The 20026-nt window shown below is 39.7% G+C and overlaps 1 protein-coding gene across 2 annotated transcripts in view; it reads left to right on the top strand.

The window, feature by feature from the left end:
* The window catches only part of sez6b (seizure related 6 homolog b), a 162650-nt gene that overhangs the window by 61624 nt on the left and 81000 nt on the right, over nucleotides 1–20026 (top strand). For both annotated transcript variants that reach the window (XM_044032503.1, XM_044032502.1), the window contains exons 2-3: nucleotides 5776–6357; nucleotides 11519–11652. In XM_044032503.1, the coding sequence (XP_043888438.1) occupies nucleotides 5776–6357; nucleotides 11519–11652 (716 nt within the window). The remainder of the gene's footprint in view (nucleotides 1–5775; nucleotides 6358–11518; nucleotides 11653–20026) is intronic.

The following is a 20026-nucleotide window of genomic DNA, read 5'->3' on the forward strand; positions in this document are numbered from 1 at the left end:
TCTGGTTTCGATCTGCACTAATATTAAAACGACAAACAGGTGAACATGGCAGTTTTGTGACCTGCTGCTTTATTTTTGGCAGTCTTGAAGCAGAGTCTGCACTATAATCGGCACCTTTAACAGTGTGACAATATGCATTGTTTAAATAGTGATCTAAAACTCAGAAATCGGAATTTGAGAGAGAGAGAGAGAGAGACCAAAGTGAAGTCTTCTCCTGTGTGTTGCACATTTGTGGAGTTGAACATGATTCAGTGGAGAAAAAAAACCCCGCATGGACAAAGTCCTCTACTGGCAAAGAGAAAATATAAGGTATAAGGGGGCCTCTCACATGCAGAATCAACAAAAAGCTTGGCAGAAGCTAGAGGCACTTCTGGGTTTGGGCTTCTGTTGCACCTGTCATTATCAGGCAAGAGATGTCTGGAGTGGCTGCAGTAAGAAAAAAATAATAAAATGAAACCAAAAACAATGGATTACCAGTGCCACTTTCCCTCACCCAAGCTTTGTTGTTCAATTCCTGGATGGAGAAAAAAAGAAAACAATTTCTTTGTCCAGGCCCATCCTACCCTTCACCAACTTCAGGAGCTTCGGGTGGAAGAAAAACTTATTTCAGAGCGAACAAAGACTAGTTTGACCAACTATTCTGGCCCAAGTATTAAATGACACGTTGAAAGCGCTTCATCTTGGTGCGACAGGTACATGCCCAGAAAAACAAGACGCTGCAATGAATGTGCATCGCAACCACATTGCTCTTGTTTGTGTGAGCGTCTGAAGTCTGTCTCTGTTGAAAGTAATGTGTCTCCTTAAGTCACTCTTTCCACCCTGAACGCAATTTACTGATCACCAGCACAGTGACTGAATGTCTTAGAACTTGTGAGGTTGTTTACTCTGTTTCATTTCTAAGCCGCAATTTCCTGATACAATCAACTGTGATTTTGATTGTAGCTGGTAGACGTTCCCCTATCCCGAAGGTTCAGTGATCAGGTATGTGTCTCATCCTTCATATGCCACAATGAAAGGCTGATTGTATCATAGCATCATGACTTGGCTGTCCCATTTGAAAGGCTCCTCCAAATGCAGCGGACAAAATGAATGTCCTTCCATCCCAAGAAACAAACAGATCCAGATAACAAAAAAGACAAACAGTTCTAATCTTAGCATTAATGTTTACATTCCACAATGATCTGTTGACAGGTTACACTTTACAAGGAAGCAGTAAATATGATCAGAGATAATCCCACAAGTTCTGAGCTAGCGCGGCTCCTGAGCAAGGCCAGCAAACCTTCAGCCTTCATGGTGCACATTTTACACTGTTTTTGTAACTTGGGATCAAATCCTATGGCTAACAGCTGCATTTAGCCAGGGGCTAACAGAACAAAACGCCTAAGGCCACTGTGGAACTTTTCTCCCCTTTGAGAACTGTGTTTACACGTGTTAACTAATATCATTTATAATGAGCACACGTCAGAGCAGCTGAAACCAGCTCTTGCCATGCTTGGACTTCAAATAGTATTTCATCAATTAGGACCACATGTTTAATGTTATGACAAAAACCCTGTATGGAAAAAAAGTTTTTTTTTAATGTAACATATTGGTATTGCAAGTTGACAAGTCTGTTTCATTATGCATGGGCACTTCATTAACGCCGTTTTATTAGACAAAACTCGGCAAACGAAACTGAGCAAGCAAAAATTGATTTTAATTTAGTTAAAGGGCCACTTCACCAAAAGAATATATCATATTTTATTAATTTCCAGCGATAAATGTGTAATTTGATCATTAGACTGTGGATCTAAGACTCATGTTTTATTCCCAACAGAGGAACAACAGGGGAAGTTGGGATTGAATAAAATAGAATAAAATTGACAAAAAGTCAACGTCAAAGTCACTTCCTTTAAACAAAATAAAAGCCCTTCACTGCTCTTTACAGTGTTTCTATTAAGTTTTATGAGTAAAAGAAAATGGTCAAATGTAACCCAACTCTGAGTTAAAAGTGGGTGAAACAGCCCTTTAAATTGTAGTTATAAAATCTGAAATCCAACCTCATTTGGAACAGTAGCAATTGTTATTATTGTTCCAAATAATCACATGTCTATCACAGTTGAATTCTTGAATTGTCTAGTTTTAGCCAAGCTGCAGTCTGATGACATTAAATCATTCAAATATATTTTAAAGGTGACATTGAATGCTTGTATCACACATATATGTTAGTTATGGAGGTCTACTTACATATATGAACTTGTTTTCATGGTTATAAACCTACTAGTCGCTGCAAACGAGCCGATCAAAATATCTCCTCACTGACGCTCTTGTCAGCCGCGCTGTTTCAGACCAAAACCACACCCCCAGAATGTGGACTGTTTTGTGATTGGCCAGCCAACGAGAGCTTTCCCACTGTCCTGTGATTGGCCAGGTACCTGGAAGTGACGTAATAGATAGGCCAGCTCTCAGATACACAGCTCCCCCTCTGGCACGGTGGATGCTCTGCATCTTAGCAGCTACAACGAGAGTAGTTCTTCTTCTTCTGCGGTTGAATGTACGCAACCGGATGTGCCCGGACTAGTGCCCGCACGGGGAGGCGCTACGGTGGTGAGAGGAGTGGTGAGGATTTCTGATGACGACATCAAATTAAGGAAGTGCCGATCCGCTTCGCAGAGCCCAGGAAAACAATACAACACTATTTTCTCAGCAGTGGCTGAACTGTTTGTTCTGAAACTTTAGCGTTTCATAAACGAGGTAATGACGCAGATACACACACAAACGCAGCGTTAATTGGAGCTTCCGGTCTATGTGGGCTTTAAATAAGTGACATTACAGATCCATTCAACCAAAATATTTTTGGTTTAAAATATTTATTTTTTACAATGTAGACTGTGCTGTATGCACTGACTATATTCAGGTTTGGTCATGTGGGCTGGGCTAACTACTTATAGATACAACACTGGTGGATCTCAGGTTATATATAGGCTATGTTATTTACAATGACAACATTTGTGTGCAGCAACTAAGCTGTTTGATAAATTGTAGTTAGTGCAAATTCACATAACATGAACAAGGCTATAGGAATGTGTATAAATGCACACGTCTTTTTTGTTTACCCAGCGCCTCATTCCTGAAAACAATAAACAGAAAACCTGTATTGTGGATATGTTGCACAAGCTGTCTCCACCAATAGCATCTGTCATATTTCATGCACACATCAGATTTACTTCAATCCAATGGAACTGACTAACACACTGCTGACCCTGAATGTGCACATTACTTTCACATATTTTCGCAGCAACGTGGAGACAGATCTCCAATCAGTCATTTTGGCGTTCTGCTTCACATTTATTGTTTTCCTTTGTAACTGTACCTGTCGATAAGTCTAGTTCTGTGAAAAGAGCTGTGTCTGTGTGTGTGTGTGCGTGTGTTCGAGAAACGAAGTGCTGGGTTTAAGTGGCGCAGCCACAATAAACCCTGATTGTTTGAAGCAGATAGCTATTAGCCGGCAGAGAGTGGGAGCTATTATGGTGGAAATGAAGCATTGTTAAAGAAACATAAGACTTTCCTCAGCGGATGATAGCCTCCTGAAGGGGCCTCAGATTAGATCTCACAGGTGCACTTGGGGAGGGAAGCACTGATCATTACACCAGGTGAATTATAGCGGCTCATCAAATCTCCTCAGGAATGAATATTAAGTCTTATTACGAGGTGGATAGGGAGGGAAGAAACCACTGATGTGAGCAATTTGCAAGAATTGTTTGGATTGTACCGTTTGGCGTCTTACAAGAGCTTTTCAGTGTGACAATTGACACAGTGGTGGAACAGCACTAATACACTGCCCATAAAGAACTGTTGAAAGAAATATGGCTAAAATGTAGCTGTGAATGATGGAAAGACTTTGTTTCATGGAATGAATCAATGTCCTGTCACCATCCAGAAAATGAAATGACTCTCAGCTTTATGTCAGGCGGAAGCTCAGTGAAGCAGAGCAGTGCAAAGAGAGGGAGATTAAGAGTGTGAATGAATTTCAGATTCATTCTGCGGTCATGAAGTTGTACTTTCTACTGTCAAAGTCACTACAGAGTTGTAAAAATAAAGCTGAAATGTCAAGGCTGATAAGCCAATGGAATATATATATATATATATATATATATATATTTAAATATTTGCATTTCAAATGTTTTTTTTAAGAAGAGAAAGGTTATTGTACAGTACATGCACATCATACACCGACAATGTACATGACTTTCATGCACAAAATCCATTGGCATTGTTGAAATAAACACTAAACAATGACTAATTATTGCAGAACATCTACATGTCGGATGTCTTCAGCCAAAGAGGCAGTCAATAATCCATCCTGGGCATTTGTATTATTTACATGTGAAAACTGTAGCCACATGCATCCCAGACCATGCACCTCTAAATGTAGTTGTTGGACACAGTTTGAGTTCTTCTCATTCAACCTAGAGAGGCTTACTTGTGATTGGATCACAAAAGGATGGATTATAATACCAGGTCTGAACAAGTTCCATGTCATACAGTATGGGTCAGTTCCCTCTGAAGTGGCTGCTGGTTAACAATAAAGATGTGAGAAGGTGAATACTGCAGAATGTTTTACCATGCGCAGAACCAACTAACGTTGAAACGTGAATACTTTTAAATCTAATTTAATCTAATCAGACAGAGTCTGTGCTCCGGTCATGGAGGAAGTACTGAAACAAATATTTTTGTGTCGCATGTAAAATAATGTCACAGCAGTTTCATGCAGCCGTGCTCTGATGACTCCGCCCACGTTGAGTAGTGTACTAGTTTGTACCTATGGTCCACAGCTGGTACCACAGCTTTAGTCTCTCTCTTTCCACAGACTGTGTCTATCCACGTTATACTGGCGCATTCTTCAGATCTCTGTGATGAAATTATAGGAATCATATCTGCTGCTGTTGTTCCATCTCTTCCTCACCTCCATTAGCAAACGGTTCAACTGCGGCTTCAGCTGGGAATTAGAATAACCAGCAAAGATAATAAGTGTCGCCTTGAACATAAAACAGCAATTATTTGTGAGGTAGCTGCACATAATGTGAGATTGTGCACACCTGCCTCATCACTTCTGGTACTTCAAACCTGACTTTGGCTCTCAAGCTTTGCTTTGTTTAAACACTGCTTTTTAGCTCTAAATTTATTTAGTTTTCTTTTAATTCTTCATACTGTCTCTCCTGTTTTTTTTACTTTCATGCCCACATTGCTCATTGCCCTACCAGGTCGACCAACGGGGAATCCCCCCTCCCACTTCGGAAAAAATAGGGGTAGAAGTAGCATAAAATAAAACAAATGTATTATTATTATTATTATTTATAAGTGCATGGTAAACATATTACCAGTGGGGATTTCTTTCTTTCTTTCTTTCTTTTTTTTTTTTATCAGTGGAAATGGTGTAAGTCTAAGTCAACAATGACTGCAGCAGGAATTTAAATTAAAATCACTGATCAAAAAAAAAGCAAAACCAAACATAATGCTTGTCAAAGCTGTTGAAAGTTGGGGGAATAAGATTGCATTTGGCACTTGTATTTTCGGGCTTGCCATCCTCTTGGTAGCACTGTTCTCCGTCATTATCCCATTGCAAACGGGATTGGCAGAGTGCTCAATAGCTGTGGAAGGAGGTTTGGAGCCAGAGCAGAGAACGGGAGAGTGAAGCCAGAAATCTCTGTGTTTGCTTGGCCAAGTAATTATTGAGTCTGTGTTATGAATCAATATTCTTCCAAAAATACCTATTCTTCTCTTTCATCTTTGCAGCCTCTGTCTCCGAGGATGTCCAATCCATCACCCCGGGGGGCCCTCCAGAGAACAAAGCCAGCTTGTACTCCACTACCCACGATGCAGACAGGAGACTCCCTGTGGTTACCACCGCCCCGCCTCTCACTATCTTAAACCATCATCCACTCTACAGAAACCACCCCCAGCACACGCCACCATTCGGCCCTCATGGTCAACCAAACTCCTTTGAAGACAGTGGTGGATCCAGCTCCATTCGCTCCACCTCACCCGCTGTGCCATCAGAGACTCCTCTGGATAATGCCGATAGAAAGGCTTCAGATGAGAGCAATGATGATTCCAACATACAGCCAACCCATCTTACACACACAGTAGCAGCCACGTCTCTCTCCATCACCCCCGTTCCAGCCACTCGAGTGGTTTTAAAGGATCCAGATGATATTTCCACCATTTCATCTGCGACTGCTGCGAGGGAGAACGATGTAGTAAGGTCAGATCAGTCTGAACTGAAGCAGAATGTCAGACCAGGCAGTGATGAAGAGGAGACAACCACCACCACTATCACTACTACTACCACCATCATAACCACAATGCAGAGCCCGGGTAAGAACACAGAATTATTATACAACCAAAAAACCGAGTTCTCCCTGATCTTCACTGAGATGATTTTGTGCCTCTGTCACTCCCAAACCATAACACACACATCACATGTTTATTATTATTTTCATGGCAACAAGGAGCTGGTATTTCTTGAGCCCCAATAGGTTGCATTATTGTCGTTTAGGGCTGGGACACTTTGACACTTGAGGTGAAGGCAGATGTCAGAAGTTACCGGTGTGTGTCATGGCTGACTTTGTAGCAAGAGTTGCTAAAGTAAAGTGGTTTCTGTTTAACTCCATTAAAACTAGTGCTGGGCCGTTAACGGCGTTAACGTGCTGCGTTAACGCGAGACTCTTATCGCGCGATAAGAAAATTATCGCCGTTAATCTATTCTCAAAGTTGGGTCTGGGACCTGGGTCCACATAGTGAGCAAGCTATGAATTTCACTTTGATATGTTAGCGCGGATGTATACCTGGCTGAGCGCGGATGTAGGTAACGTTACGTTATGTGATTTATTGTCATTTTTTGTTTTATAACGGTCTATGTAATTTACCACGGTGAAAATGGTTTCAGGTTGGATATCCAACCGTCGCGTCCGACAACTGTCTGAATGAATATCCAACCTGAAACTAACTTCACGCGGTATAGCTTTAGCTAACGTTATCAACGTTTTGCTGATTAGTTGCTGATAGTTGCCTACTACTACTAGCAATCTTACTCTGATATACTTTTTCTGTCCTACTCCTAATGTTAGGTGTGATGAAAACAGAGGAGCGCCACTTAGCAGAAGAAGAATTCAAATGAGCCATTTTAATCTAGATTAATCTAGATTAACTCCAAGATTGCAGTGAGATTAATCTAGATTAAAAAAATTAATCTATGCCCAGCTCTAATTAAAACACACGTACGTTCTTGTCTGTACTGGAATATTCGCGTAGCTTGAATGTGTTGTTGTTGTTGTTGCTTGGTTTGAGAGGCTGGTGTTTTCATAATGGCATGGGAGAATGAGCTTCGCTTGCCTTCACACATTGACACACATAGCACAAGCCAAGCGAGTGCAGACTATCCATCCATTCCTCTTTTACCACTTTATCCTCCACACGAGGGTTGCGCTGTGCCAATCTCAGCTGCAGGGTGATAGGCGGGTTACACCCTGGACAGGTCGCTAGTCCATCACAGGGCCACACAGAGACAAACAACCATCCACTCTCACACCTATGGTCAATTTAGTGTCCATTTTACCTAATCCCCATACTGCATGTTTTTGAACTGTGGGAGGAAACCGGGGGAACCCGAAGAAAACCCACAGGACTTCTTGCTGCCAAACATGTGCCCCGTGATTCAAACTATAAGATTATAAGATCTCTGTTATAAATTGTGTAAAAGGAAAGGTACAAAAGCTTGTAAACCGAAGCAACACAATATGCACCGGCCAGTGTGTTCTCAGTCAATTCCTATTGTTTTGTCATTTGTTTTTGCTTAATTTAACCATTACCATAAAAGTTAAACCATAAAGTGTCCTGTGAGTAAGTGCTTTTGCCCATTTTTTACCAGAATAACATTCACTATCTGGCAGTTATTTACTGTTTACTGCATGTTAAAATAGTTTATTAACAATTTAAAATGAAGAAAAACAAAACGTTTTATTGAGGAATTGTAATTGTACATGAACAGATTTGAACAGTGGAAACATAGTTAAAGTAACATCTCAATGTCCAAAAACAGGCCAAAAAAATGGATATTGCATACAGCCGTTTGTCCAACTCTCTCCTCTCTGTTGACAAAGATGCTGATTTGCTGGCTTCCTGCAAAAGCGCAAGTGAAATGAAAACAAACGTGCAATATGTGCAGTGATATAGGGTTAAACATGGATGCAGCAATACATTTTACATTTCTCTTAAAAAAATGTCACTTTGTTCAAAACATATTTTATAAATACCATCCAATGCATTCAGTCTTTCATTTTGTAACCCCATACAATTTCATCTTCCAAATGTTTATCCTTAAGAAACCATCAAACCTGAGACATATCCAAAGAGTCTCTCTGATCAACACCCACCACAGCAGTCCTCTCCTGAGCTTTCATCAAAGGATGTTTTTCTCTTTTGAGTGCACCCATGCTGTCTTCACACAACTCAAGTAATATCTTATCTATTTGCATTTCTCACCATCACACTGCCGTGGGACTCAAATAAATTACAACACCACTGCTGCATCACTAACCCTTAATCAAGAGGACCAAGCAGGGACCTCAGCATAACACCCTGAAATGAAGAGATTGGATGGGGAAAGTACACATCAGTGTGTGTGAGGAGCAAGATGGGAGTAGCTTAATTAATCAGCTCATCTGTGTGCAGGGTGATGACATGTCAAAGTACAGTCAGACAATGCTGTGTGCAAAATCCAAATGAAGTTATAGGCCAATGTTTGTGGGAAAAAACTCCTCTCTCATAGTTTGCCTTGTCCCTGATTATACTGTATAATACTGCACGCCTTCTTTCCCACATGGAAATAAAACCAGGAAATAAAGACTCGGATGTCTACTCACAAATGTATACGCCAATGGCATTTTATAATCAATGATTTCAGTGCAGTATAGTTTAATTACAGGGTAATTTCTGAAAGAACATCCTGGAACCTTTGAACACCATTGAGTTCCTCTTTGACACGACTGCTCTCATACAGAGCTGAGAGGTTATGGGTTACAACTGCCTTAGCAGTATCACACTAAATGATTTACAGACAAATCCATATTGAAATACACGTGGTGGATTGTTAATGTTTATAATTGGTTTTAAAGGAATATTTAAAACAAAGGTTTTATTGTTTTACCAATATTTGGAGCGACTTGGGACACTTGAAACCAGAGAAGTCCTGGACAAGCCAGGATAACATAACTGTACTACTTGTTACTGAAATATGCAATATTTGATAAATACACAAACATGAGAATTTATGATTCTTGTTTATCACAGAAAATGTGTGTGTTAAGAGGTATTTATATTATTTTTCTTATTATCAATTAAAATGAGGACCACCCCTCCATTGCTCGACATTGACTACATATGTTTGTTAAATTGTTATAATTTGCTTGCTTAATCCCATCATGCAAATGAGGGTGCATCAACATTTACCGCCATATTATTAGCAATTTATGCCATTTATGTGTTAAGAGTAACTGCAGAGTAACTGGAGAATCATCTATCATTAGACATCCTTTATAATCTTCCATGATATAATGAGTACAAGTACAAGAACCTTCCATATTGTACTAGATTGCCTAGTCTTCTTTTTACCACATCACATGTGTACCATATGTACCATGAAGGCTTTGTCAATCTTTTATTCACTCTTACTGTGTTGACTGACATAATTAATGATTGTCATTTGAACATTATGTGTTTATCAATGTTTCTATATATACTGTATGTAGTGTTTTTTTTTGTTTTTTAAATGTGACCAACAGGTAACTGAGGTTCTTTGATAACACGCAGGTTATCCTGGATTAGTGCCTCTGCTCCCAGAACAGGAAGTATCTGATTTTTCTGTGTTACAGTTATAATTACACGCATATCCACCTGCTTGAGCTAATCATTCAGTGGATGACCTTTGCAATGACACTGTGCAATCAGGATGCAGCATCAAAAACACTCAACTTCACAAATGTGTGACTCATAATTTGATGTATTATCCACTGCGGCTATGTTTTTGTTGAGAAGGCAGTGATCACGGACAACGATCCTGTGTTGGACCTCGACAATCTTCAGGAAATATAAGGTGTAAATATAAATCCTGGTCTTAAGTTCAAGGTCTTGCAACCTCAGCTGAACCCCACCAGCACTCACCCACTCACTCACTGTTTTTGAAAGGAAAGCACTCAGCCATCATGTTTCTTCTCACCTCATTTTCGTAGGCTTCCACCAAATATAGTCTTGTGCTTGTTTGTCCATCTCAGCGGCTGTCAGCTTCTTTTCAAGACAGCAGTTTGAAATCTTTCAAGCGAGCAGCCACACGGACTCGCCAGTAGGCCTCCTCACAGGGAGGAGGACTGAGAGGTTTCTCAGATCAAAAGCAATTCAGTATGTTGGAGAAAGGATCTCCATTCTCTCAGAGCCTGCACTTTATTTATCTCAAGCACCTGCACTCTTATTCGTTTCTCAATCATATTTTTTTCTTTAAAACAAATCAGTTCCACTTTCATGGCTCTTTCCATGTTTCTATCTCCACTATTGCATCCTATTGCCGTGACCTCCTCTTTCCTCATTCCTCCATTCACTCTATGAAAACGGCCTGACAGAACATTACACATTATTCACACCAACACCGTGTTAATTGAGGTAGATGTGGATTCATAACGTAATGTAGGCGGCTGTGGTATTTACAGTCTACCTTCTTAAGTCTTGGGTAACACGAGTGGATGCGTGGTTGTCTGTCTCATTATGCAGAAATGCTGCTTTTGCTTGTGCTGATTAAAATGGACATTGACCTTGTATTAACATCTGTCCTGAGTGAGCTGATCGTGGGTAGACGGCGCTAAGTTCACGTCTGAATGCTATCAATCCATCCTGATTGTGTCCTCAGATCTAATCACACCGAGGTGGTTTGAGGACCCATTTGTTCACATTCCTAAGCTGCATTAGAGACTGACTCCTCAGCTGAGGTCATCTGATGTCCACTGCAGTTGCTTTTTTCTTTTCACACTAACCAGTGCTCATGTATTAACTTATTTGCAGCCACCACCACATTATTAAAATTGATCATCATATGATTGTTTGTATACAAATGGTTTGTTTCAGTCAACTCTTCTCTCTCTGTCTGTGTCACATGCACACACACACACACATACTGACACACACGTTGACAGTGGACACATCTGTACAGTGAGACTCATTAAAAACACCATTTTGTGTTTGTAAACAGTCACGTCGTCAGTCAATATTTGAATAAGTTGTGATCATATCAGAACACCCATCCAAGAGGTAGTTTAAAGCCAGGTGTGAGCAGTTGTGCTATCCACATGTGATGGGATTAGTGAAGACAGATGTTTACATCAGGTCTGAATCGCCCAATATGAATATACTGTCGACAATGATCTGTGTATATACATGTGTGCACACTTGTTTCACCACCGTGATTTCTATCCTGCTGTGTTTGTCCCTGCAGTCCCATGCCAGCTGAACCTGACCGGACCAGAAGGATACATTGAGGCTCCACCACTGTCCAGCTCTGCCTTTCATTCTACGATAGACTGCAGCTACATCATCACTGCATACATGGGCTATGGAGTGGAGGTTCAGGTAAGAACATCCATCCATCCATCATGTTGTTGTCCTGACTCCCATCAGCCAAAAGTACACTTGAATTACACTTGCACATTTTCATTACAAATCTTTACAGTGATATTAACAGTGTAATTGTACCATTTTGTAATAATGGTGTACCCTGTCAATATAGCTGGAATTGTGGAATATAGCAAAGTTAAGTAATAAGGAAGTAACAATGTGGGAACTTCAGTTTTTTTTTTTTTTTATAATCTACTGTATAATTTATTGATTCTACGTGGTAACCAGCCTTCTATTAGCTTGTTATTTATATTATATTTTTGCATTTTCTTCCTTTGGTTTGCAGTTGATTTGATGAATGTTACCTATAGAGAAAAAGAAAAGATGGGCAAAGAAAGGAAAATAGGAAAATGAGTTGGGCAGTTGCTTCCATTAAAGCAAACAAAACAACAATGGAACAACATCCAAAGGGAATTTGTTTTGGACTAAGAAATGCTCGACATAGATTAGGAGATGCACTTTCAATTATTTTCATATTTGCAATTGAACACATTTGGTATGTATTAAAGAAAATTTTGGGGCAACATGATTTGATCATGTCACAAACCCCAACTGTGCACTTGTGTCAGAGTGGCGACAGGATTGTTTGATGCATGTCTTGGTTTGAATGCTATAAAACAGATGATTGGCCTCTGGGAAGAAGAGGAGTGGTGTGTCATATGTTGTCACAGAGGTGTCTGCTCAGTGTCTCTGGTAGAGTGTAATGAGCCTTAGTTTAACTTTTAATACATGGCTCATTTTCATTTCATGAAACTAGAACACACACACAGCAGCACATAGCAGTAATTGTTGCATGAGTCTGGCTTTTACAGCAGGACAGGGATCCATCAGAGCTGCTGCTCTTGTGAACATTCACGGCTCTGTGCTGCCACATGTTCAATGTTCATGATGGTTCAACCTGCCACGCTGTGTGACCATGGCAACCACAGAAACTGCAGACAGGAAAATGTCACAAAAGTACTGAGTTGTTTGAATGTCATAAGTCCTTACCAGCAGGAACAGTACAGCTTCAGTCTGATTAAATGAGACAGAAAACAGAAAAAAATAAGTTTATGATCAGTTGATCAGATTTAGCATTGTCAAAACTGAATTTTTTAGGGTTAAATTATATTAAAAAACAACATTATTTTACACATTGGCATTGCTGAAACACACATTGCTTGCAAAAAGTGCCTACATATGGTATCATGGGTTAGGGTATTTATTATGCAGAGTGGTTTGCAGTAAAATAAAAATGGTTTAACATCTAGCAAACAACTGTTTGCAGAAATGTGAGTCTGCATTAAAATAATTAATAAGTAAAGTAAAAGATAGTTTTGGAAATGTTTAAATATTCTGTAAAAAAATATAATGTTATACTGTACAACTGTAATTAAATGCAAATGCATTCAATTAGTTCTGATACCATGAGTGTTCAGCGTTCACTGGAACTGTTCGGAACCACCAATTGGCCATTCAGCCACTGCAACAGTGCATTGGCAACAAAGGCTTTGGTCAGTGTCACTGATTGAAAAGTTCCCTGCAGAGATGGTTGGACTTGTTTATCTCATCAGCACTCCACCAAGCCAGTACAAGGGAGTGAAAGGGCACATAAAGGGACAGCCTGCTTAGTGTTTGTCATTACAGTATTTATAAAAAGATCGTCTGTGGTCTGATGAGACAAAAATCCTTTAGGCAGAAGTCCAAACACTATGTCTTATGACCACCAGGTCTGCCATATTACCTTATTTCTGAAGACCAAATGATTTGACTTAAGAAAACTGCCATTTTATTTTGATGATATGTGCCTGGGTGTGTCACATAAACCTAACTCACAGTGTCTTTATTCTCAAAGTGTGCCTATGTAAGAACAATAACAAGAATGTCAAAACAAAATTATATTCTTAATTGTGAATCTGTGGGGGCCTGCGATGGACTGGCGAACTGTCCAGGGTGTAATCCTGCCTATCACCCTATGTCAACTGAGATTGGCACAGCACCCCCCCCGCGACCCTCTGGTGGAGGATAAAGCGGTAGATGATGGATGGATGGATGGTGAATCTGTGGTGTGTAATTTTCATCATTAAATTAAATGATCTATTCCCTAGTCTTTAATGAAATATCCATTTGAAGGTAAGGACTAGATGGACTAGAATTATTCTGCTTAAACTCCTATCAAATTGTACCTTTACATAACAAAAGTATCTTCGCTGAATCATATCATATTCCTGCACACATACTCACCTCTTCCCTGATGAGCTGTTAGTATTGACCCCTTTTCTTCTCATTCTCTGCCAGCTTGTCTAATGCACTTTCCAAGCTGGAGCCTTCCAGCCCCCTGACTGACTTTGCCTGTTCTTACCTGCCTGCGTTGAACTACCTGCTCATTTTTTGAATTTTGCCTTATATCTCCATGTCTGTTACCGGCTGCTGCCCACGTCTTGAGTTCTTTTACTCTTTGCCCTTGCCTGCTTCTGCCTGCTGATCTTTAATAAAACTGCACCATTTTGAACTTTTACTGGCTTCTTTGAGACGTGCTATGGAGTCCTCAGAAACCTGAACATGACACATTGCCCTCTCAAATTCCTGCTGCTGTTTTCAACTTGTCTAACACTTTTATTGTGGTTTAATTGTTGAAAACAAAATATGGCTTTGAAAACAGTGAATGAGTACCAAGGAATGGCACTTTTTGGTGCAAAAATGTATGATGTAGGTGTTCACTGTCACCTCCACAAATGTTGTTTGGCCTGCAGACAATGGCAGCCGCTCCAAATGATTACAGCCACTCTATCCACTCTTGGGCATTCAGTGTCATTCTCAGAGTGTCTGACCTTTTTGGGACACTTATGGGATGATTTAAGTAGCGCCCTTGTCTGCACCTGAAAACCCCCTCATTCACATGATTAACTCCAAGAGATTTGCTTCCTGCTGCTCATAAAATATACAATGGCCATTACACCGCTGAACCTCCAGATGCCTGGCCCAATATATTTAGGATAAAAAATGAATATGTGGTTACAAATCATCATCAATGATACCTCCCCAGCTGCTTCTTGTCACTGGTGTGGTGAGAAAGGGAAAGGGAAAGAGAGAAGGGGAAGAACAAGAGTCAGAAGAAGATAATGGGGACAAGAGGGGATAGGTTCATTCTGAAAAAACTTGAAAAGAAAGGAGTAGAAATTAAGTTGTGACTCATTTTGTCCAGAGGATTAAGCACTGGTAGCATTGTGTCCTGTTCAACATCCATGTTCATACATCACTTACTGTATATATTTGAAGATTTTGACCAGTCTCAGGCACTTCCTGTCAGGCTGCATATGACCCAACCAAACATTGTCACTCAATTTATTTGGAGCCTGACAGATGGAATCTGGGGAACAAGAGTGCTGCCAAAGCCTTCCACCGTGCACATGGTACAAACAGAGAGCAACCATGGTGGAATTATTAGCATTACATCTTTTGAGTAGTCAGTCAGAGATACTGTCAGAGTATTTCAGAGAGTGAAACCAGAGTGAGAGAGTAACACTTCAAATTTGATTAGTTATTCCAATGAATCAGGTGGAGAAACAATCCATTAACTCTTGTGTTATTGGTGAAATTAGGATCATGGCGCCATGATCTTTGTACAGCCACCTACGTATAACACTACATCCATGATAAAACAGGAACAGTTAAACAGCAACTTATTCACTGGTCAAAAGACATTATATTTAATGTGCTTTGTTTTTATTTAGAGTTCACCTAAATGATTTAGTCAAATATTAACCTTAAAATAACCAAAATAACCTTAAAATATATTTAATAATCCTCTAATAATCAAACATAGCCCGGTCAAGGAAGGCTACTAATGAAGAGATACATATCATTAGTCTAATAGCAGGGTCCAGCATCCTGCTGCGAAAGGACAACTCACAGCTGTTGATTGTCCATCATTGTCAGTCATGGTCTCAACAAATGAGTTCCTCACTACCTGCAGAACACCAATACCAGTGCTTGTGCCTTCTTCCTCTTTCCCACTCTCTCTTTTCCCCCCTCTGGTGTCTTTGTACTCAGTGAGTCAACTCTGTAATAGTTAAAGAAGTGAAGTGCAGGACACCTTCCACACCAGATGGCAGATGGTGTGGAAGGTGAATTTATCAATCAAAAGACAGTCTTTAGAAGGTAGGCCAAGAAAAAAGTCCAAACAAACAAACTCAAGGCAGGGAGTCTGTTACCACTGCCGATACAAACGGACTGCACCAACAAATCAACAAAGGATGGGGGAGCATACATTAGACACAGGCACAGATAATGGAACATAGGTGAACAATTGAAATATAATATGGACAACAACCAAGTCAACAATTATGACCATCAATGGGTCAAATGTTCATATGATCAACTGGCAGACATGATAGAATTACTTATCTTTGCAGAATTGTCAATTATCATTCATTATCATATCAGTTCGGTGACTGGGTTATGCAGTCTTGTGTATGTGAATATGTAGAATCTTTAATTGAGGGACAGACTTTTAGGTCCAGGCGCCCTCTGGTCTCCTTTTCTTGGTTGACCAGTCACATTTTGGCAGTCTTTGGTTTCCCACAGGTCAATAATCTGTGTGGAGAACAAAAGAGTTGGAATTTGCAATTGGCTTTTTGATTGTTCTGCATTGTTATATGCAGATAGCTCTTAATAAAGATAATTGTTGGATTAAAGATATCTCTTTAATCCAACAAAAATTTGTAAGTTATAATGCTAGTTTGAGTGAAACAGCGTACAGCAAACAGAATACAGAATGTTGGCTCAGATATACTGTTTATTTGTCTGTGGTACATCCACTCTAGAGGCTACTTTGTTCTCGGACCATGTAGCTGACAGTTTCTCAAACTGGTGCGGTCATGACTCATCACAGCTTGTGGAGGCAGGAAGTGAAAACTAAAGTTGCTGCTGATTGATTTGGGCAAAACAAAACAGGGAATGGTTCATTATTGGCATTGCGTCGGACTAAATGAATAAGGTCAAACCAAATTGGATCCATTGGATATGATGACCACAAGACCCCCTCGTTTCCTAGTGACACCCATGGGAAACATAATGAGTGGAAATGGGTTAAAGGAGATGAGTGGAAATTCAGCAGAGGACTGTTGAAGACTGGCAGTGTGAGAGGAAATGCAACGAAAAAGAACAAGATCAGAAGAGGTGCAGAGAAAAGCAACGTGAACATTAGGAGACAATGAGGAGGAAAGAGAGGACGGATAGAACAAGGAGGAAAGAAAAGATGAAGAAAGTGTAGGGGAAGAGAAAAGAGAAGGATACAGAATAAATTGAGTTCTCTCTCATCCGCTGTTTACTTTCATTAAGTGACTCTAGCATTTGGATGCAGTGGTGTAATTAATTGCCCATGGATTTTCTGTCGCCTTCTTTTGTTTGTGTGCGGACATTTTAAATGTGCTATGCTTGAAATGTCTCTCAGCGTCTATTACCTACATTGAAAAAGTTACCTCCCTGGATTTATAGAATTTGAATAATGTTTAAAGCTTTGTTAGCTTTTTTTTTCTTTAAAAAATATGAGACAGCTTCTAATTTGCCTTATCCAGAAATCACAGTCCTTAATCTACTGCAGAGGTGTTCATTAGCGTTGCTAAATCCCAGGTACCTAATTTGGTTGTCTTTTCAAACAAGATAAGTCAGATTTTACTGTGATGCAGGAGGCGATAAGGAGGATTACTGGGTTGAGTTAAGACCTTTTTACCATTAAACAGAACCTGAAGCTGCACACTCTAAAGTCCAAATAGCTCCATTATCGCAAGATTAACGTTCTTTTTGGCCTAGCTAACTAGAACCCCTAGTCAAAAACTACAACACCACATCGGATCTAGCTAGACCGGAAACAAAACAACACACTTGTTATGCTGTGCGCTTCTCCGTATCCAACGCAGCCTGGATCATTTCTTGACGCACTCCCCACATCCAAGTAATGATGCATGCAGTGTTACCAACCAAGCTGGCAGACCCCCAAACCGTAGTAAGGAGACCACCGAAGACCGCTAGCTCCTTTAGATCCGATTAGCTCATTATGGCAACAACACATTAAACCACGGGACTCTGTCTGCTTTGAAGAACGGCATTTTATTCACAGCACTTATTATTGTGCGGAGGAATAAGTCAAAATATGCAGGATGACAGAGATATTGTCTCAATAAAAAAAAATAAAAAATGCACAAAGCAAGCCAATCCACTTTTCTTTGATGATAAGAGCATTAAAATTAGAAAAAAATATTGGGACAAAAAGAAATCAAGGGACATTTAGAATGGATAAAAATGTGCGATTCATTGCGATTTATTTAATATTTTAATCGTTTGAAAGCACTGGTCATAACACAACAAACAAGTGGTATTAATGCTATCTTCAATCAGTAGTTTTTGACATAAATGACATAAATGCAGCTTTACTACAGCTACAGCTTTAAGACTGAGCATAGACATACACTCTGCCATACATTTGACTCAGTGACCTGTTTGTGGATAGTGTTTTATTTCAAATATTTAAACATATCATTCTCCTAAATCATTGTTGTCTTGGCGTGAAACATCTCAGCAGTCGAGCTGCTCTTTATCTTATTCTTTTCATTGACTTTCACTGAACCAGTTATTGCTGCTATAGCTGACAGTTATGAAGAGTGATATTTTAGAACAACTGATGCAGTGCCATGTTTCTGGATGCACACATGTATACACGCTAATGCACATCCCACAGGATATTTATCAGGGAGTCTATTTTAGTGCACTGTATAAGTTCACATTTCAACATGGAAGACGTTAATGCAGCATTTCTGTTGCCAAGTACCTTACACAGAAAAGTGTACATCTCCTGAAGTTCATTAGAACAAACTGACTAACTCATCATCAGCTAAACCTGGGGTGTCAAACTTATTGTACATCAGGGGAGTAAACAAAAAAATAGCATAATGACCTATAAACAACAAGAACTCCATTGTATTCCCTTTGTTTTACATTTAATTAATCTTTTCATGAAACATATTATGAAAAACCGGAAAATGTTATGCTTAAATTTACCATTTATACATGTGCATACAGTTTTCTGATCACAGTGGATCTACAGAGGTGCAAAACATGTAGTCACATTTTATCTGAAACTAAAAATTCTAGTATTTCACGTATGATTAGAACATGTCAAGATCTACAAATGATTTCACTACACATCTGTGTAGTATTCCAAAAACTATAATGGGAGCTAATAAAAATGTGACCCCAGGGAACAAATTAGGAATTACTGTCTGTACTACATGAATGTAGCTGATTATCTTCAATGTATTGTTAACTTGTTAACACTGGTCAGTGGACGGTCCAGATTGGACCATAAAGTAGTTATAAAACCCTGATTTCTGGTGGACCGGTTCGGGCCCGCAGGCCATACGTTTGACACCCCTGATGGCACTGTAAGTCTCTATTCCTATTTGACTCGAACACTAACAACATCCCATGTGCAATCGAGAGCATGGATAGATGACCCAAGCCTGTCAGGACCCTGATGGGTTGTGCAGGGTTAGGACGTAAATCATGAAATTGTAATTGGGCTCAGATTTGTTCACACAGACAATTATTTATCGAAGATCAGTTGATGCTGAAGCTAAACAAAAAATAAAAAATAAAAATTGTGTTACTAGTAGTGATGTTGCATTCTTATCAATAATATGGTGATCAAGAATGTCGAGTCAGAGCTGCTGCTGCTGCTGCTGTGAAGGCAAAAGCTCAAGCAAACATTCTGTCAGGTCAGAAGAGGTAATAATAAAAAATAAATAAGAATGCACTGATGTTGCCTGCAGAGGCAGAAACAGTCTCCATATTTATTTATTTATTTTGCGAATTAGAGTTCCCTCTGCTCCCAAGCACATTCACACCTCAGCAGACAAAGCTTTGTAAGAAAGAAAGAAAGAAAGAAAGAAAGAAAGAAAGAAAGGTCAATTCATCATGTGCATGGCTTTTGAAAGTTGCACTTAGTCTCATAATTATTCATGGGTTATGGGGTTGGGAGTAACAAATTAGAATGGTATTTACTATTACCTTCAAAATATAAGGTGAGCTTGAACTTTGGCGGATTGCCCTTATAATGGAGGCTTTGCCAGTAGTAAGAAAGGAGCCTTTGCAAAAGAGGCAGTTTCACTTTGTGCACAAGCTGACCATCTGCATGCGTAACAAGCAGAATGCAGGGCCAATGTGCATACACTTATACAGGCAATCTTAAAATGACATTGAAATTCTGCACCACTGAATTCAGACCAGGTTTTTGTTGATCAATCACTTTGCACTACCTGGAAAACACTAGCGAACCTGACCACACCTCATT

This window comes from Solea senegalensis, linkage group LG8 (genome assembly GCF_019176455.1).
Source record: "Solea senegalensis isolate Sse05_10M linkage group LG8, IFAPA_SoseM_1, whole genome shotgun sequence".
NCBI classification, from domain to species: domain Eukaryota; kingdom Metazoa; phylum Chordata; class Actinopteri; order Pleuronectiformes; family Soleidae; genus Solea; species Solea senegalensis.